At 41.4% G+C, this 21,778-nt stretch overlaps 1 protein-coding gene across 7 annotated transcripts in view; it reads right to left on the reverse strand.

Moving 5' to 3' along the window:
- CTNND2 (catenin delta 2) overlaps positions 1 to 21,778 on the reverse strand; it is a 681,093-nt gene that overhangs the window by 249,402 nt on the left and 409,913 nt on the right. For all 7 annotated transcript variants that reach the window (XM_056332605.1, XM_056332606.1, XM_056332603.1 and 4 more), the window contains one exon: positions 20,279 to 20,473. In XM_056332605.1, coding sequence (XP_056188580.1) covers positions 20,279 to 20,473 — 195 coding nt within the window. The remainder of the gene's footprint in view (positions 1 to 20,278; positions 20,474 to 21,778) is intronic.

Genomic DNA, 21,778 nt, shown 5'->3' on the forward strand with positions numbered 1-21,778 from the left:
CAAACCAGTCTATGATTATGCTCACTTACATATATGGCAACATTTTACAAGTACTGCTTTTGTTTAATTGCTAGTATATATTTCCTTATGAAATGAGTAATAGGACACATACAGAACTTTTCATAAAACTGCATCAGTTAAAATGCAATAACAATATCAGCACACTGAAACATCCCATGCACAAATCATGCTAAATTCAGTATTGGGAAGACACATTGAAAACAACACATTTTAACAGAAAATACACACAGTTCAAAACCAAAACTTGATGCCTTGTGAAAAAAGATTAAAAAAACAAGTTAGAGAAAATACTGGAAATATTTTCAAGTGAAAAAACCAAAAATATAATTGTATACTGACATACAATACTCTTATGTGTTGTCACTTCCTAGAACATGCCGCTAGCTTTTGACATATTATATGGGGAATTGCAAAAAGCCCTACAGCACTAATACTGCTGAAAACAAGAACTTAATTGTCATGTAGTTTGCTTTGCAAAATACTCCATGCTATTTCCCTTCCCCTCCTTTGAAAGACAGTTCAGTGGAAATCGTGTTTGCTTTTAAATTTTTTAAACTTTTCTATTTTCTCCTTTATCTTGTTATCAAAATAGGTATTTATATGAACTGAAACTAGCTGTCATCTTAACACCTACAAGCTTTTTGAGTCACTGATTAATTTCTCAAATTATCCTCCTAGCAGACTGTTACTTCCTTTTGAATTTTATCACAATGAACACAGAAGTGCCATGGACCGAATATGAGAATGAGACAAATAATGATTTAGTTTAAACATGTGCAACTAAGCTTCATTGGCTGGTGTTACCCAAATCAGTTAAAAAAAAAACAAACAACCAAAACCCCAAAACACCTAAAACAAAACAAAACAAAAAAACCCAAACCAAAACAAAAACCAACCAGAAATCCCAAACACCTCACACTTTAGAATGACTTCTACATCTAACTTGACTACACTACCTTCAGGGACTGTAAAAGGGTTAAGCTTTAGCAGACACTTTTACATGAATGATTTCATGCAAGACTGAAGCAAAGCCATATCCTCCCAATACGCTACTCTTGCTTAAACAAATACTTTTGTCAGCCACACTTACTGGGCGAAGTGTGGCTCTTTAGGCTATGGCAAACCTTCTGTCTACTGAGATCTCCCTTCTATTTAGCTATTAAAACAATAAAGCCATAGTAATTATGCCTACTAAAATTAATAACTTTAGAAGTCCATTTGCCTCACTCAGCAACAGTAAATCTTCAGTGATGCACAAGGGCATCCAGAAGGCACACACCTGGAGTGGACCAGAAAGTGTTCATGTAAGAACCATGTTTGCAGATTGTCATGCTTTTTTTTTTTTTTACTTTTTTTTAATTTTATTTTTATTTTTATTCTATTTTTTTAAATTTATTTTTATTTTTTTAAATTGAAGACACTTACGCCTTTCTCTAACTTTCGCATTTGACTCTCCTCTCAAATCCGAGCCAGCTACACCTTGATCAGAATCAGCTTAGCATGGGTAAGAAGCAATACTACTTTGACAAGGATTCGGGGTTTGCCCCAGAAAGAGAAGAGATGGGCAGGAAGGAGTTGTAGCAGAAATGCTGTTTCTGGAGAAGTAGGTTGCCTCCCCTTGCCCCCAGAACCAGCCACCAGCCTAGCCTTCCTGGGATCTGGCTTGATTAAACAGGATCATGGTCAAGTCATGCTGTTGCCCTGGGTCTACAGCAGACCCTATTCTGCCTCTGCATAAAGGTAAAACCGAAAGTCATAACCAGATGGTAAAGAAGCAGGTATAGTTTTGTGGACACCTTGACACCTTGTTGATTTAACAAGAAGCTTGGAGGTAAAGGTGTCCACAAAACTATACCTGCTTCTGGTCTTCAGAAGTTCCAAAACTGATACGGAGATCAAGATTAAAATCAAAATAACAAAAGGCCTCAAAACCTTACTTACCCTGTATCCTGCTTTACCCAAGTGACCACCCACTGAAAGCGCTGGTTTTAATAGTGACTGCTGCCCCCACTTCTTAAACACTTGTATTCATTCAGTGGTTCACGTCAGATAAATAAAGTCTCTCAAGTTCTGTTCCGCTCCTTTTGCACTGCTCAGCCTACCTACCGCTCCCTTCCCAGGCCTGCTCAGCACAGTGGCCGTGCAGAGGCACCTGGAAGGGTCCTGGCATAGGGCTGCCCTTCCCAAGCGCCCGCTCCACACACACACGAGGGGCAGGTACGGACTGCAACCTGCAAGGCTGAGGCTGGCTCACACCGGCGGCAGGGTCACAGCACCCACTCTCCTGCAGCTAGCACTGAGTATAGCAAATAACATGCTTACCAGTAGGCCAATACATTTCTATATATTCATTAAGTTTTAAACGACAGTGTAAGAACCATATGCTTGAAGAGGAGAATTTAAATTTTGAGTTAAGAAAAAGATTTTACTGAGAACTTCCAAAGTGGAGATTTCACACTGTGCAAACGAAGAACTATAGTCTCGGTGAAGAGATTTCAGTTTGTCACCGAAAGATTTAAGAGCTTGTTTTAATTTGGCATGCCATTAATACCTTAAAAACACCATATCTACCAACACTTCACTACTGCAGCACCAGAATTGCATCCCCCAGGAAAATGGAGTGTCTGGTGTACCACACAGACATATACTATGTTCTTACAACTCTTTTCCAAAGAGAAAGAAAAACCCCTGTTAAATGTAACGAAAACCCTCCAGAGACCTGATGTATGCCCTGATTATGGTTCTTTTGATTGCAGAAATAGCATATAGAAAAGCCAGCCTTCATGATTTTCTACAGCTTTTGCACAGTATCAACAAAGATACAGCAACTTTTAAATTATTGCCGAAAATTTAGGTGTATCACTAAATACAGTTACAGGCTCATAATGAGATACTCAACTTCAAAATTCACTTTCAGGTTTTCTACCTTGTCTTCAAAATTTTGACACCTCTAGAAACAACTAACGGAACCCAAAAAAGCAAGAACACCTTGATTTAGGTGGGGATACTATTGCACCATGCCTAAGTATCTTAGGTAGACCAAATCCACATAAAAACTGCTAAGAAGTTCAGACTCTGTAGAAGTCAGAGGGCATTTTGCCCTGTTAACATACAAAGGATTAGACCTTCAGAAAGGATAAACTCATTTGCAAGACTTATCTTGCTACACCTTGCTGAAAATTACTAATTTTACAAGGTAATGCTGCCGTTTGGTTTGTGGATATTACCTTGTAAAATTTTACTCTTATTATTCCGTATCAGGAATTCAGTTCCTGTGTTAACCTTCTTCTTGTGCCTTTCATACAGATTTCACAATTCTGTACTTTTTTTCCCCTGCTTTCTTTTTTTGCTTCACTGATTTGCACCTGCAGTCGATTGTTACGTGAAAGTTGAAAACTGGATCCCAGTAATATGTCTTATCAGTGAAAGGAATGTCCACCATCCCTCCATGAGTTCATAAATGATACAAATGCAGTGCATTCTGTTGGTAACAAATACATAGGAAGATTTATAAATCAGATACTTTTCCTATCCAATACACCATAAAAATAACACAGTGCATTCTCTGTCAATTAGGAAACAGAATTCATCAAATCTGGGGGATACAAACACTTTTTATCTTGAAATATAAAGTGTGTTTTAGACCACGCACCAGCTTTTTTACAATAGAAATTTAACAAAATCTACTATAATCAAGCTAGGAGCCAATCAGCAATCCAAAGCAACAAGCACATGCAGTCAAGTTTAACACTGTTCAGGAAGTACGATAATACATATATAACAAGTTTGCTTAGCGGTTACTTTTAGCAGCACTTTTCTACATTGGAAGTGTAAGATATTAGAGAAATATTTTCAGGTTCCCCCACCATATATTTACTGAAAGAGGAAAAAACTCCCAATTATAATTGATATTAATAACTACCTCTAAGGTAGTTAAGACTTTATGAAGGTGCTATCATATCCTCTGCTCAAAGTACACAGGCACAAGGAATTTCATACTTTAAACATGCAAACTGAGAGCAGAACAAACAAACAAAAAAAGCCCAAACCCAAAACCACTAAAGGATTTCAAGACACAAGGCTCCAATTCAGACTTAAAATACTCAGGACCTTATGCAAATATCAAGACCACAACTTCTGTGGAGCTTGACAACTTTGTTACACAACTTCTTGTAGTCAAAATGGGAAAACCAGTCAAAAACTACTGCAACTTTCTATTGCTCGTTTTCCATCTTCTTCTCCCTCACTTCTCCACACTCTTTTATTTTGTCCTATTTAGCTGCCAATCTTGCAATCAAAACTCCAGTCTTCAAATCCTCAGCCAGAGAGAAAGAAAAAGAACCTGTAAGCGAATCTTCCCTTGCATCCTCACAGGATGGGCTCTTCTCAATTCAGCCAGCTTTTGCTCTCAATGTATCAGCTTTTTAGGGCTCCCAGGATTCCATGAAACTTCACACAGTCAACTGGAACAGCCTCTTTCTCTCTATTACCTCCTTGTCCTCTCCTGCTCTCAGGGATTTCTAGTTATGCTTCAAAGACTCAGCTAGCCTTGTTCCCCTACTTCTTCCTGCTGGCTCCAGTTTTCTCCATATGCTCATATTTTGTGTTTATCAGGGGAAATACAAACTCTTTCCCTTCACAGCTAGCTCCAGCATGCTCAGCACCTTCAACAGCCAGGCACGGCAAATAGCCTGTCTCCCTGCTGTACCAGGTATGCCTTTTTATGGAAATACAACATGCCGTACATGGCAAATGCAAGCAAGCAAAAGAAACAGATACTGAACAGCATGGTATTCAGCAAAAAAAGTGTCTCTTCCACCCACAAACACGTGAGTCACAATTTCCTCAGGTACTAGTTATACGTGGCTGTCACAACTACTTGTAATTAGTGTGTCTACGTGCTGTAGCAAGCACGTATTCAGTAGTATTTTTATTATCAAATGTTTCCATGACATGGTAAGGAAGAAGCCTTTTTTATCAAGGCAACATCCATGTCTCTTGCAGATGGCATCACAGGAGATTTATGTTGTTCAAACTTTCCCAGGCCAACTTCAAAGCCAGAGGTAGCTGTTTGCTGCTAAGCTATTACTTCTACAGCAAATACTCAGTGAATCTCCAAACTGGTTAAAACAAGTTAATTCCCACCACTGGCAGCTGCAGAATACTAAGCCTAATGAAGATCATAAGCATAGTCAAAGTAACAAATTATTACCCATCTGCTATTTGATCCTTTCAAAAAATCTTAAAATCAACTCTTGACCACCTCTGTATTTACATGCCACTGTTTTGTGGGAGAACTACTCCTTGCTTCATAGAAGTCACCTGTCACTTGTGCTTTGCATACTGTTGTGTTCAATAAATCCTCATCCAATGCAAAAAGTGACAATCTTTGAAGACTGAAAAACTGAAGTCACTATTACACTGATGTATCTTTTAATTTTGATTTTTAAAGTGTTCTTTAGATCTGACACTAACTGTTATAATAAGGCTGAACATTCCTTTGCTTAGAAATTTATTATTTTTTCCATAATGCAGAAAGAATTGCTGAAATAAAATACTGCTTCCTTGGTTTCTGTGCTACTTCTCTGTTTACAGAGTACCTGGTATCTGGTCACTTTGAAGGCTCCTTTTGTCTATGTTGTTCCACTTCAGTTTGCACATTCTTACATTGTCTGTGTCTTGGTTTCCTTGTCATGCTTATTTTTTGGTTTGAAATACGTACCTTTTTTTCCTTTTATTGAACAGTTCCATTGGGGGAAGACATATAACTGCCATTGCTTAGCCTGTAGCATATGGAATAATGTTCTTAATCACCAATTTAGACTCAGCATTTCTTTACTAGTAATTATTTATGGGTTCAAGTATGTGATTAGCTGGTACCACCTAGTTCCATTAGGGTTAGCAACGGAAGGAAATACATACCTTATGAATTAAGTTATCTATAAGGATTTTTGTACTTCTGAAGAAAATTTTAATGAAGAAATAGGTACACAAGTAATTCAGTGAGCAGCAATGGTGACAGAGTCTGTATCTCAGAAATTTGTATTTCAGTTACACAGATACGGAGCCTGATATGAAAGAATTCTGATCAAAGTTTATTTGCAGCTGTGCTTGATGCAACTTCAGTGAAACCCAAAGTCAACACTTGAATACAACCTCTTCCACAGCCAGGTCTGTTGCAAGGCTTCACTGCTGTGCCCAGCCTCACACTCCCAGACCCACACCCTTCTCAAATGCTACATACATCCCTCCAGTTGTCCTCCACCATCAGGTTCCAAAGTTACAGGGTGTCCATCACAGTAACACAGCCTGTATGTCAAAAGTGTATATAGCTAAAGCATCATTTTGAAATTCATGTGGTCTGAGGGGACACCAAGGTTTTATGCAGACATTAGGATTCCCCTAGCAACCACATACATTCAATTATTTCAGATTCCCAACTCTCTGACTCGAGACAGGAGTGACTGACTTCCTTCTTCGCAACCAAACAAGGCAGAAGCCGTATTTTTCAAGTTCATATTATTAAAAAAGTATATTAAAAATATAATACTCCTGTCCATCTCTGGGAACTAACTGCATTTTACCTCTGCCAGATTTTAATTTCCACTTGTATATCCAACTTCCATTCTTAGACTCAGTTTCTAACACGTTTCAGTGATGCTCCTTTGCACAAAATAAAAATGATGCATCAACATAAGGTGATAATTGGATGCCAGCTTTGGCTGCCAAAGGTGTTATGCCAAGCTCTTTGCTCTGATTGTCTCTTGTCTCTCTGAGTTGCATTCCTCAGTTTTGGGAGAACATGCAGTTTAATTCATTTGTTACATGAGCATTTAAACAGAGAAAGTAACAACTGCAAGGCCCTTAAAAGCAACTGCTCCTTCAGAATCTGAGATACTAAAATTCATCTGCCAGTTTCCTCAGAGGAGATAAAATTCAACCCTGAGCAACAGCACTATACAAGACATACACATCACTTTCCTCCTCTTTGTAGTACTACATGGTTTGACATTGTGCACATGGGACATAATGACCGTAATGATTATAAATCCCAATCACAGCAAAACCACACAGACCATACTACTGCACATCAACTAGCCTATTGAAACTAAATTTCTGTTTTCATTCCAAATTCACCTTCTCTTGAAATCCCTGTTAAAAGTTTCCTGTCCAGCTAGCTGACATAAAACAGAACACATGGATGGAAGTCACTATTATTATTAAAAAAGGTATAATTATGAGAAGTAACAGATGAACAGCCTGCCCTGCATCATGCTACAGCCTTCAAGCACACAGATGTCTTCTCCTTCAAATACTGACTTCTCCCTATTTAATACGCTATGATTCCAAGTAACAAAATGGGTGCTTACTAGTATTTTTTAAAACACCTTACTGAGCTTCAGCTATGTTAATTAGTAGTTTCCACTCTGAAGGAGAGTTATTTTACTATTGTTAACCACATTTGTATTGCAGTGCCAGATCATGTGATATGTACACCTTAAACATTAACTTAAACTTCTGCAAATGATAGTCTGAAACTTGCTGGACCCATTATAGTAAAAACTAACATCTTTGAAAACTTGCTGTACTTGTAACCCTACATGTAAGCTGCTGAAATTATGATAGAGAAAAAGACTGCATCTAAAAGAAGACAGTCTTTTATACAGATCTATAAAATAAATATTACAGCTTGAGTTAAAAAAAAAAAGGGGGGAGCCTGGTGATTTATTAAAAGGGTGTCTTTAAATACAATGCTGCAGAAAGAATGATCCTCTAAAAGCATTAGTTGTCTTGAAGACATCACTGGGTAGTTACCTCAGGTACAGCATTGTGGTTTTGTTCAGCAAAGACTACAAGGAGGAGATTTATGAAAGGTGTCTGAACTGCTTCTTATTTCATGAATGACAACCTTGTATCCCTACCCAACACTGAAGTAAATAAAAAAGAATGGACATAGTCCTGCATCACTAAAGTCTAATGTGACGAGGCTTTAACCTGAGACTACACCTGTACTGTAAATAGATCATAAATAGTTTCTGGCACAGAGTAGACAAGTGTATTTTCTCAATAGTGTCAGGTGAGATTTACAGGGTATGCTTCCCTGACCAATGTTTTATAATCACACTTCTCCCTCAATAGATGGCAAAAGTCAAGGGACATCCAAGAAGCATTCAGACACACTCTAGGTCACCCTTCTATTCAAAAAGGAGAATTAGAAAATACATAGGACAAACCACAAGCATCTGGAGGTATCCCATTCATGGGACAGAGGAAGGAGACTGGATAGTGACCATTTTGAAAGGTTTCTATTCTGAGCAGCACTGAAATCTTGGCTGTCTTCAAATGGGTACAATTCCTCTGTGGAGCCCAGCCACAATACTTTGCACCTATAAATATCTTATTTGGAGAAATTCTTCTCCACCATAAGGGACATTACAGATTACAAAGCTGGTTCTACAGGGTTTTCACATCCTGCCACTTCTCTCCCTTTCTCATTGCTCTTGTCCACAGCTTTACAGTGACCACTGGGTAACAATGAAGTTCAAAACAATGTAATTTATTAGACTCTGCCCAAAAATTTAATAGGAATGATTTTTTTTAAAAAAAAAATAATTCCCCCCCTCCCCTCAGAGAGGATGCCACTGTACCTGGAAAAAGAATTACCTAAAAACATATACTCAAGAATGTAACACAGATAAGGCTATACCAGACACCTCGGATCTCTTGAATGAAATGGGATTATGACTTTGCATTGCTTTGAGGCAATTTGTTATTCACTATGCAGATCACTAAGGTATTTTGTGCTCCATCTACTTTGTACTGAAGATTTGTTCCCCACTTGTGTCCTATAATTCTCTCTCCCAAAGCAATCTTATCAAGTGGATGTCAGTTAGCAATACAGGTCTATTATCACAACATTACCAAACTGATAGAGATGCAGTGGTAGGAATATTTTTTCTTTTTAATTTCCCTGAAAACATTATGTCCTATAGTCAAAACTCCATGCTGTGTGATTTACCAGCATGATCCTCAATTAATCTGCAGCTGTGGCATCACAGTATGCCCCTGCACAGCACAAAAGCTTGTGACAAAACAAAAAATAAAACAAACAAACCTGTCCCTCAACCAGAAAAAAACCCCATCGCTTAAGCAGAAAGAAGTGTTGTTTTGTATTTGTAACCTACCTGTTGTACTTTAGGACTGAACAAAAACTAAATAAAGATTTGAGAAGCAATATCATGGAAAAAGGGCTTAATCCAAATGGGGAAAATTTAAGATAATTTTTCTGTTGCTCCTCCTTTGTGCCTGCAGTTACAATGCCTGCAGTGACAACTTCAAAGCCAAATTAAGTAAAATATATTTGAAACCAAGGTTTCCTTTCTCCTTTCAAATGAAGTATCTGTAATCCAGGAAGTAGCATGTAACAGGTAGCTTTTCATTAATAGCCAGATGTTGCTCTGGAACTGAACTATATCAATGTACTCATTGATGCTCACTGTAAGAATCTGAACACGCCTACCTGCATGTATAGAGGGACAACAAAGAATGATTTTCCCTCTCTCTTAAAATTTCTTTTACTCATTAATCTGAAGTCTATGGAATTACAAGTGATACATATGGTTAACTAAATCTAGTTCCATGCCAAGCAATACTAACACAACCTGAGAAAGGATAAGATAGCTGTGGGGCAGCTGGGATATAAACTGCCCTGTGGAACCTGCCACTGGCAACATACAAGGCTCAAACATCAGAGTCTGGCTCCCAAAGCTGAAGTTATGGTTGCATGCCTTGCAAGTATAGAAAGCTATGAACTAAGCCCTATATACGGGATTCATCATGACATTACAATTGGAGTCCTATAATGTCTTTTTTACATAATCTTATTTCAACATAAAAATGTTGTGTTAGTATTCTAAATTTTTTTCAGCATGTTGAAGTTACAAACAATTTCAGTGATTTGAAATGGCTAAAGAGAGTAAGTTATGAAGGGACTGCTTGCTATAAAGTATTGTAATAACTCTATCAATTGTATTGTAATAACTGTATCAAAATAATCTCTCATTTTGTAAATGACTATCAAAGGAATATCTCTCACAGCAAAGTTTAAAACCCCCGATGTTCTCATATCTGTTTCAGATATCATCTGAATACCAAGTGCAAGGCCATGCATACAGGCCAGGCCAACCCCTGGTATCAGTACAGGCTGGGGGATGAATGGATTGAGAGCGGCCCTGCAGAGAAGGACCTGGGGGAACTGGTGGGTGAAGAGCTGCACGTGAGCTGACAGTGTGCGCTCGCAGCCCAGGCGGCCAGCCCTCTCTGGGGCTGCACCACAAGGAGCGTGGCCAGCAGGTCCAGGGAGGTGGTTCTGCCCCTCGGCTCTGCTCTGGTGAGACACCACCCCCACCCTGGAGTGCTGCCTCCAGCTCTGGGGCCCCCAGCACAGCAATGACATGGACCTGTCAGCGCGGGTCCAGACAAGGGCCACAAAAATGATCAGAGGGATGGAACACTTCTGCAAAGAAAGCCTGAGCGAGTTGGGGCTGTTCAGCCTGGATAACAGAAGGCTCTGGGGAGACGTTATTGTGGCCTTGCTTTACTTAAAGCGGACTTGTCAGAGAGATGGGGACACACCTTTTGGCAGGGTCTGTTGCGATAGGACGAGGGGTAACGGCAGTAATCTGAAAGAGGGTAGATTGGACTAGATAAAATGAAAGGAATTTTTTATGAGGGTGGTAAACCACCGGCACAGGTTGCCCAGAGAGGTGGTAGATGCCCCATCCCTGGAAACATCCAAGGTCAGGTTTACAGGACTGTGAGTAACCTGATCTAGTTGAAGATGGCCCTGCTCATTGCAGAGGGTTGGACTAGATGATCTTTGGAGGTCCCTTCCAACCCAAACTATTCTATCATTCTGTTATGAACTACTTCATAACCACCAAAAAAGAAAAAACCTTAAAAGGTTAAAGGTTTAAGGTAAAAACCTAAAAAATGGTTATAGAACAGGTCATCTGTAAAAGGAGACACAGAAAAACATTATCAGTTTTTGATGTTGCACGACTGCAATAAAACAGGCTTAACAATTCTTCAAAGAAGAATAAATCACTCTATAGGATATGGACATCTAACTTTTTTATATGACCTGTTTTTCAAATATTGGAAAATTGCTTCACAACATGAAAAAAGCTTCACCTTGAAGGAATGACTTCTAAAAATATCAAACATATGCAATAATTTATTACATATGAAGACAAATATTTACGTTCTTGTGAAGATGATAGACTTCAGCTCAATTCATGCATCCTTTGTAGCCTCATGCTCCTTTTATAAGGGACAACAAAAGGCGCTAAAAGACATGACAAATGTTGAGAATCAAAGAAGGCCTGAGCTGGACCAGCATAAAAAACATGCAGCAAATTAAGTACTTGTGTATTTGGAAGCAGCATTAAGCAGTCCATGCCACACCCCTTCTCTGTTCTTGCTGAAAAAACCCTCAATTTAAAAAAAAATAATACTTGCACCTACTCTGCAGTTACTGTTCCCACAGACCACTGGCTCCCTTGCTGGCAAGGCAGAGCCGACTGGCAGCAGCACAGTACTCACTCCCAGAGCAAGGTGGGTCTCTGCCCCACCATGCCAGCGGCAGAGGGAAGGCAGACCAGAGGCACGGTGTTGGCAGCTGGTGCAGCTTTCCAGCAGCAACTCCACCGTGCCGGACTTCTGTCTACCAGGGCAACGAGATGAGATGGAAGCTCAAGTGGGTTGGGTGTGTGGCTGCCTTTCCTACAAGGAGGGAGTCCCCAGGGAGGGGATGTGAATGGCATGTGAACCTGACACTGAGAGTGGGAGGCAACCGGACACCAAAGAGCTGGGACTGCTGTGCTTTGCTTGTCCAATGTAAATGAGAGAAGGCCAGAGCTATCTGAGCACCCAAAAGCCATAAAACTAGCAACATCTTTTCCCTGCAAAAACCACCAAACTTAAACAAACCAACAGTGCAATCAATTTTGTATGGGCTGTTCCTGTCTGGGGTGGCAGAAAAAGGGGGCTTTGCTTCTCCCTCTTGTGCCTCTCCTTTAGGTCCTGAACAGAGACCTAACTCTCATATCACAGGCACCTTGTAAGATGGAACAAGGAGGCAGAAGACAGGAATGGCCCAGCCATGTCATGAGAAAGCCAGCACAGCTCTATGATAAGACAAGACATGTCAGTTTTCCTTGTAAATCTTGCCTTCAGACACTGCTTAACCTCCAGGACAGCAAAAGCCTAGGCCAAATGCAGGGGCAAAGCAGCAAACACAAGCACAGTCCCCTGGGTCCTCTTCCCATCCCTACAGCAGCGCACTAATCCGTGCAGAAAGACCGGACTACAGGAGCAAATGCTGCCCCTACCCCACTAAAGCAAGACACACTTTTAACAGGAGAAAGATAATGTTAGAAATAACCAGGAGCAGGGATCCACACAAGGCACCCCTCGGTGCAGGCTCCTTTCCTTCAGCAGATGAAGAACCAGGCAGGTGCAGGAAGGAAGGTGGAGAACAGGAGGACAGCATTTGTCCAGAAACACAACAGTAATTCTCACCTCCAGCAGTTCTTCCTGAGCTGCATCAGAGGACAATGTAATACAGTTTCTCCCTGCCGCTGGCAAGCACCTGAACAGAACCACGGCCTAGAGCAACGGGTAACTCTTCCCTCTGAAAAGGAGGCCCCTTGACTCTCCACGGCTCTCCTGACACCACTTGCCCTCCACACAGAAACCCAGGGCGCAAAACCCCATGTTACTAGTTTGCACCTGCCATCATGAATTTCACAGGCCTCCTCTCTTCCATCAACACTGTCCACCACGGCAGCCAGGAGGCAGTGCAGCCTGCGTAACAGACAGCTTCAGAGGCAGTGGTGCGCTGGTGGAACCACCCAAACATCAGCAGAAGGAACCTCGGGGAGACCTGGCCTTAAGGAGCAGAGGCCATCAGAGAAGCTGAAGGGCAGCCTGGTAACCACCTTAATACACATAGGCATTGGGCAGCCTTGAAAGTAGCACAAGAAGTGCTGGAGGATTGCCCCTGCCCCACACGTGCTCCCCCATGGATAACCCGTTGCAAGGGCATGCTTGGTAGACCCTTCAAGTCCTGCACTAGGCCACTCTTCAGAGGCAATGCAAACTTTGATGGCTTATCCTCTCACTATTTAACCTCCTTTCAGTAAATCTTTCATTTCAGGGTCCTCTTTTTAATTTCAGCAATATCAACCACCGACCCTACTCTTCCTAACTTTCCCTGTCTCTCTGGGAAGCACAGAAGAGTTCTCACAATGCCCTGCGTGCCCTGTCTTCATCAAGGAGACACTTCAGCTCTGTGCACACAACACTCAAAACTAATACCAACTGGTCATGTAACTATACAAAGCTGCTGGACTTCCCATGATTGAGCTGTGTCACAAGGCCTTCTCCACGGTGACCTTTGGGGGTCAGAGGCAGAGACAGTCCTAAGCCTGTGCATTCCAGCCAATCCTTTAGCTTTCTTCAAGGCCATCAAGGTTCCCCTGGTACCAGCAGGATGCGTATGTCCTTCACATTGCTGAGGAGGCCAGGTTCACTCCTCTGGTGTAATTGATGGTTCATCCTTGCCACTTGTGTGAGGTTAGGGACAAAGACTCTCACCCACAGCCCCTTGAAACCAAGGAATGCTCTTAATGTGTGAGCACTGTGCAGGTGTTGAGGTCTAAATACCCATAGATCACAACAGTCACCAGTGCTTTTAAGCAGCAGCACTTATTTATGTGACAAAGCCTCGGTTTGTAGTGAGTTCAGAATAAGCACAGACCTCCCACTTATTACCACCCCTCCTGCCCAGACTGCTGGGGACAGCACTCTCGCAAGGCTTTTAATAACTCTATCCAGAAATCACATCGTTTTTACAGAAGAGGGCTCATCTCTTTCACTGAGAAACCACAACAAAAGCAAGCGGCATTAAGAGCTTCCAGACAGTGTGTTGCCAGCATCCAGAGGGTGATGGCAACCGGTCCCGCAGACCCCACTGCCGCAAAAGCCATGCTCCCCTGCTGCAGGTCGGCAATGACAGCCCAGCACACAAGCAGCACATCTGCTTTCTCCTCAAGGCAGCTACAGAAATCCCAGGCTTGCAAAACAGCAAGATTTTACTTAGACTTATTTCATGTTTAACGTTAATTAAATGCCAATAACTAAGGACTAAATCCCTAGTCTAAACTTTTAACTGCAAATAAGCAAATGATCACTGATTCTGTCCCCTGCTCTGGCTCTGCGACCCCTCCCTCCTCTTCAAGTAATAGCCCTCTTCAAATTCCAGTGGTGTCCATGTAAACATCCCATCAAATAAGCTTATCTCTGCTATTAACAACTTAGGATTTAAATTAATAATGCATGGCCTTTAGGTTTATAAGGGAAGTAATGCACCTGCCTTGACAAAAGTTATTGCTGTATTTACAGCCCAACTAAATAACAAGTTGTAAGCTGCTATTCAGTAAGTAAATGAATTCATTATTTATACCATGTCAGAGTAGTTCCTCTAAACATATCTTTTGTGGATCCCCATTTCAAAAGTAGAATTTCACATTTACTGCTACTTTCAGTGCAAACATTTGGGCTTGTACTTTTTATAGGAGAGAAGGCATTACCCTTTCAAGACCAAAAGGGATTGTTAAGTAAAAGCTACTGATCAAAAAAGCCTATGCACCTACTGCAGTCAAGTTTGAAAGATTATTTTTAGCTTAGACAGCATGACAGTAACACACCCGGTCATAATTTAAATCACAATGTGATGAATAATTCATCCTGCCCCTATCTAAAGTTATGCTAGTAAGGGAGATGTTCAGTAAGCTCCTAATATTTTCTACCTTCTGCAATACGTGGCCTTTAGTGCAGAGGTATCGGCATGCATTTCATTCACAAGTAGAATACAAGGAAAACAAAAAAAGTTTAGAAATAAAAAAAGAAATATCCCCAAAACAGTGAGTAAATAGAACAAACTTAAAGTAATTTACCCCGTAGAGAAATTCTAGCTTATTGAATTCAGCTCAGTAAAAGTTTATTCATCTAGAGGATTGTCCTGGCTTCAGCTGGGATGGAGTTAATTTCCTTCTTAGTAGCTAGCACAGTGCTGTGTTTTGGCTGTGATGTAAGAACAATGTTGGTAGGACACTGATGGCTGTGGTTGGTGCTGGGTGATGTCTATACTAAGTCAAGGATTTTTCAGTTCCTCGAGAGGGCTGGAGGGGCATGGGAAACTGGGAGGGGACACAGCCGGGACAGGTGAGCCCAACTATCCAAAGAGGCATTCCATACCATATGAGGTCATGCTGAGTATATAAACTGGGGGAAGAAGAAGGAAGGTGGGGACATTTGGCATTATGGCGTTTGTCTGCCCAAGTAACCGTTACTCATGATGGAGCCCTGCTGTCCTTCGATGGCTGAACACCTGCCTGCCCATGGGAAGTGGGGAATGAATTCCTTGTTTTGCTTTGCTTGCATGCGCAGCTTTTGCTTTACCTATTAAATTGTTCTTATCTCAACCCATGAGTTTTACACTCCTTTCCGATTCTCCCTCCCATCCCTCCAGGTGAGCGGGAGTGAGCAAGCGGCTGTGTGGGGCTTGGTTGCCGGCCAAGGTTAAACCATGACAGTCCTTTTTGACACCCAATGTGGGGCTCGAAGGGTTTGAGATAACAGATTTGATTGGAATGTGCTAGTTTGAATTTATAGCCGTTATTGCTGTTTAGCTATTAAGGGGCAGGTTTCTGTGCTTACCATGGGGCTTGCCTGCCTTACTGTATATATACTGTATACCAGTGCTCGTTAGTGGCTGCTTCTTGCTTTCACTGCTGGCTGTACTGCTTATCTTCTCACTGTGCTGTGCCCCGGAACGTTCTGGTAACAACCGTGGTGATGCACTGGGGCTGGCAAGTGGCCATGGCATCGCTGCTGTTTCTGTGCTGCTGTACTGGACAGGCTGGAGCTCCAGTGTGAACTCGAGTCAAAGGGACTGTGACCTGTGGATGAGCCCACGTGGGAGCTGGACACCCCAAAGCCCCTGTAGCCGTGACTAAGTCCATGCCTGAGCAGGTATAACTCACAGTGTTTGTGGTCATGGTTATGTCTGTGCTGCAGCAGGCATTCCTCTGGAGGAATTGTGGCCCAAGGACAAGTCCGTGTTGGAGAAGGTACGCCTCGAAGCATCTGTGGCTGTGGGTAAGTCTGTGCTGCAGTAGGTACACCCTGAAGCATCAGCGGCTGTGCACAAGGTCATGCTGGAGTACCTCAAAGTGTGTGGCAGCGGAGAAGCCCACGACAGAGCAGGTACAGCCCTGAAGAGATTGTGGCCAGGGATAAGGCCATGCTGGAGATGATTTACTTCTGAAGGGACTGTGGCTGTGGGTGAGGCCACGCTGCAGCAGGTCTATGGTGATGGCCCATGGGTAAGGCCATGTTGGAACAGGTGCACCTCAAAGTGGTTGTGGCTGTGCCGCAGCAGGTATACCCTGGAGAAACTGTGGCTCGTAGCTGAGGCTCCACTTGGAGCAGGCTGCAGTCTGTGGCTAAGTCCAAGCCAGACCAGGGGCAAGGGGAGGAGTTAATTACAGCGTTAAACCCTACAGGGTTGTCCGAAGGGTCCAGGGGTGGAGATTGTAATGGATATACCTTTAAATTGTGACCCATGAATTGAGTTTCATGTTACAGGAATGACTGTAGCAGCAACCATCTGAATCATCAGAGGCCAAGCCTGACAACAAGCAGTGCAAGTGTAGCAGTGACCTGACCTGAGCTGGCTTTGATGGCTGATAACCCCATACAACAAACAACCTCTCTTCTCCTGAGTGACCACCATAAGAGATCATGTTCATGGACTAAATGAACTCAATGGACATTTTGTGGACATTTTATAGACATTTTTACAGGGGTGGTGCATAGACTAGGGGAATGATGTCCGTGTATTATACCAAAGAATGGGAAGGGGGACGATGGTTAACGAGGGTGTATTGGAAAGTGTAGCATGATGTAAGTGGTATGGAATAAGGGGTAGATACTGTCCTGGCTTCAGCTGGGATACAGTTAATTTACTTCTTAGTAGCTAGTACAGTGCTGTGTTTTGGCTCTGATGTAAGAACAATGTTGGTAGGACACTGATGGCTGTGGTTGGTGCTGGGTGATGTCTATACTAAGTCAAGGATTTTTCAGTTCCTCGGGCCCTGCCAGTGAGAGGGCTGGAGGGGCACGGGAAATTGGGAGGGGACACAGGCAGGACAGGCGACCCCAACTATCCAAAGGGATATTCCATACCCTGTGATGTCATGCTGAGTGTATAGGCTGGGGGAAGGAGGAGGAAGGTGGGGACATTTGGCATCATGGTGTTTGTCTTCCCAAGTAACCGTTACATGTGATGGAGCCCTGCTGTCCTGGGGATGGCCGAACACCTGCCTGCCCATGGGAAGTGGGGAATGAATTCCTTGCTTTGCTTGCGTGTGTGACTTTTGCTTTTCCTTTTAAATTGTTCTTATCTCCACCCTTGAGTTTTACACTCCTTTCAGATTCTCCCCCCCATCCCTCTGGGTGAGGGGGAGTGAGCAAGAGGCTGCGTGGGGCTTGGTTGCTGGCTGAGGTTAAACCATAACAAGGATGAAAAACTGAGCGGGCTTTATTCTTAGTTGTGTAAACATTCCTGAATGTAGTAAGTATTTAAGAGCTAACAAAAAACAAAGAGGTAGATATCTACATTTAAAAAAAAAAAAAAAAGTTTTCATTTGGTAAAGTCACTTAATCTTGCAAATTAAATGAAATTTTCAGATTCACGAAGAATGTTCGCTTTAGAAAAAAGCGACAAGAAACAACACAAAAATAAATGCTTTGCAAGTACAACTAGCATAATTTTTGTTTCTAATGGGCAATGTTAGCTGCAGAGAAAAATATCCATGCTTTGGACAAAGGCCTTAGACTAGGTTTGCCTTTCCTTTTTTCTTTTTCATCAGATGTTTAAAAGCATGCAAAATCTTCATGACTCCATTTACTGTTGTAATGGGCAAAAGAATGTGAACTATGGTCTATAAAGGAGCACACTGAAGTTTTAAAGCTCCCCTCCCCACCGCCAACCCCAGGTGAGACTCATGCATACATAAGATACAAGCCATGAACCCTTGGCATGTATCTTCAAGGAGTACACAGTAATCTACGATCCCTCGTATTTTATACAAAATAATCAAGAGAAATAGCTAGTCAGTCCTCCAATAAAAAAAACAATGTAACACATCCCAACGAAGAGATAAAATGTTACATGTGCCAAATATCAGTTCAACTCCTTCCCCTCCTTTCTGCTAATCTGAGTAAAACTGCATGGTCTTCATGAGAAGGGCTATGTTCCTACAGGCCTTTATGGTAGAGGCAGAAGGAGTCCGAGAGCTGATCCAATCCAGCCCAAAATTCCCTCTGAGCACTGACAGCTCTTCAGCCTGGTTGTGTGAAAGGCTGACAGCATCCACAGCTAACAGCTATTGATGGAGCAACAGAATAATTGGCCTGGCATGCATCCACTTGCTTTTATTTCCCCTGACCCTGATGATATAGGTGGAGGGGGAAAGCAAGGGATGATCAACGCAACACAAAGCTGGACTGATGGGGTTGCTCCTCAGAACGAGCCTAAAGTAATGTTCAATCCATATCCCAAACAGCAAGACAAAATTCACCTTCACAGAGCCCGTTTCTGCTACCCAAACCAGTGTATTTTTTTAAGCTTTTTCTCCTCCTTTCTAAAAACCCATCTTCAGGTATTACCCACTAACATCCTGAGTCCTGGTTTCATTCCCTGTAATTGTGATCTATGTTGACAGGGTCTCCTTCCTTACGGAGGTGTTGGGAAGATGACAGTCACAAGACAGTCTGCTACTTCAGCACAGAGAACCAAGGGATGTTTTGCAAGCAAAACAAGAAACCCTCTTCAGGGCATGACTGGGAAAGAGAGCGCTGCATAGAAAGTAAGACCCAGCCACATGTGGAACATGAGGCTTAAAATTCAGTATAAATAGTTGCTTCAATCACTATCGCTGCTTCCACTGCTCAGTGATTCAGGCAGAGATCTTTTCCCTTTCATGCAAAGAATAGTAATCTTTTCTCATATACACCAAAACATACACCATGGTAGCTCCTTTAACAGGAAGGAAGTGCTGTAATGGCGTTCTTCAAAAAGTACAAAGCTGTTACAGGTATTTAGCTACAGAACTCTGAAAAAAGTTTTAAAGTATTTTCTTCTGTACTCTGAACACCCACAACTTGCATAAAGCCATAGAAATCTTTAGACATGCAAAACCTGACACTTTGCCCTTGGAGAAGTGGTTCTAGAAATAAAAAAGATAAGTTTTAAAAGAAAGCAAAGTATCTTGCTCCAAGAAGTACACAACTTTTTCTTGAAGAAAATGGGAGTGATCTGAAAATGGACATAATCTTCCACCTTTAATCAATACAGCAAAGATAAAACACCCGAAACACTTATAATTCCTAAGACAAGTTCTTTCTACATCTGCTTTAGGCTATTTTGGCTGTAGCATTTATGTACTCTAATTATTTTGTGCATTAAATACCATAAATATCCCTGTTGATTTGTGATCTATTTGTGGGTTCCAACATACAGCTGTATTTCATTTGGTGAGATGATGTTCTGCAAGCAGGACTTGTACACCAATGCATTTCATGGACAATTTTTATTATTTATGGATAGACCAGTGATGCTAACAGCTTTTCTCTATGCCATAGTTCAACTTTATGTCTGCATACCTACACCTAAGTGTACCTCTGTAGGAGAGAGGAAGAGCATTTATGTATGATTCACTTGGAAAGCAAGTGAATAATCCTTTAGCTTCATGTGGAAGAAACTTTGCAGTCCTTTTGCAACACACAAAATACCTTTGCAAACAAAAAAACCCTACCAATTTCTTCAGAGACAACAGATTTTTCTCAAAGAAAATACACAAGATTAATAAAAATATTCTCTCTCCCCTTAGTAAGCACCTTCCCCAAATTAGATTAGCTTACTGTACATATAGCACAACATTAAGTGTTTATCCATTTCATGTGTGCCTTTGAGGTTCTATCAATAGCTGCCATCTGCACAAGGTATTTTGTTTGACTGGCGTGCACATAATAAATTTTGTTTGGCACATCAGAAAAAGGAAAACTAGGGCTGAAGAATAAAGTATATCTCATAAACAAAACAATCATGCAAGTTACATCCACCTACCTGTACTAGTGCGGTATGTGCCTGTGTGTGCTGGTTGCAGAGGGTCCCCTTGACTCTGGCTGAGACTCCTCATAGGGGGCTTCTGATAAACTCTGTCTTCGTAAATAGGATCTATATGGTGTTCTGGAGACTGCAGTGCCCTTAACTCGGAGCCAAGGTGGCTGTGCTGGCTGCTGTAAGATGCCCGAGACCCAGCTGCAAATAGATTTATAAGAGACATTTAAGAGAGAAGAAAAAAAATGACAAACACAGGATATGACTTCATTAAGTTTACTTGAAAGTAGCACGTAAACACAAAAAAAAACCCCAAACAAAACAAAGAAATGAATCTCTTCAACATACAAATAGAAAGAGCATGCAAGGGCAGCAACAGCCTCAGTTAATCACTTCAGTTGTAGCATCCAGCTGCCTGCACCTACTTCAAAACCTCACTTCTTCCAAGGGAAGTACATATTTTGGAGAGATAGGTATCATGATATCATCTCTTTCTTAAACAGAGACCAAAAAAACCCCAACCCATCTCAAAAAAAACCCCTCACAAACACCTGTGATCCAGAAATGACCTAGACCAAAGGGGTTCACAGAAGAATGAGGAATGGGGGAGAAGAAAGGAGCTGCAGTCAGAACTAGCTCCACACGTTATGCTCATATCTTCAGATCTAGAAATGAATTAAGCTAAAGCTGATGAATAGATGTAGCTATATGAAGGCTTATCTCTTTGGTGCTTCACTGAAGTACAATATAATGGTTGTGCCTTATCAACATTTTGTCCTCAACAATTTTTAAAAAATCATATTGTTAAGACATCTACAACTTAAATATCCTCTGATGATTAAACACGCCTCCTGCAAAAATCTATTTTAAGGATATAGGGTTTGGGCTTTCTTTTGGTAAATAGCAAGATCAACTGGGAGTGTATTCAAACACTTTCTTATTCTACTATTAGAATGTTATTTTCAATTATGAAATTTAAAAAAAATACAATAGACACTTGTGTATTTCCAGCTGAATTCACTTGAATCCCTTTGTCACTTAAGCACTTCAGTGCTGTGGTCTGTTAGCAAGATTCCCAAGGAGAGGCACAGGAAAGCTATATAAACATTACACATTTTGCAGGCAAGAACAAAGCAAGTATTCAAGCAACACTTGACAAAGGTTAGGTCTGTATCACAAAGTGGTAACATGCTATTTAAATGTTTAGAAAAGCAATCAAAAGAGACAACTACTACAACTCTTGTTGATACTCCTGTGAGGTTAAAAAAATGGATGTAAGCAATGTTCTACTAGCTTAGCTTGTCCCGCTCAGACCAAAAAGCTCTACCACATTCATTGTGTCAGCACGGGATTTGTTGCACAAACAAACACTAAATATTTTTAAAATTTAAAGCACAGATATAAAGTAATGCACGATAGTAACAGGATTGAAATGAGAAAGAGACGCAGACAAAATGTTACTTAATCTTTAATACAAATTGTCTGGAGGAAACTAATAATTTATTC

This window comes from Falco biarmicus, chromosome 3, assembly GCF_023638135.1.
Source record: "Falco biarmicus isolate bFalBia1 chromosome 3, bFalBia1.pri, whole genome shotgun sequence".
Classification (NCBI taxonomy): Eukaryota; Metazoa; Chordata; class Aves; order Falconiformes; family Falconidae; genus Falco; species Falco biarmicus.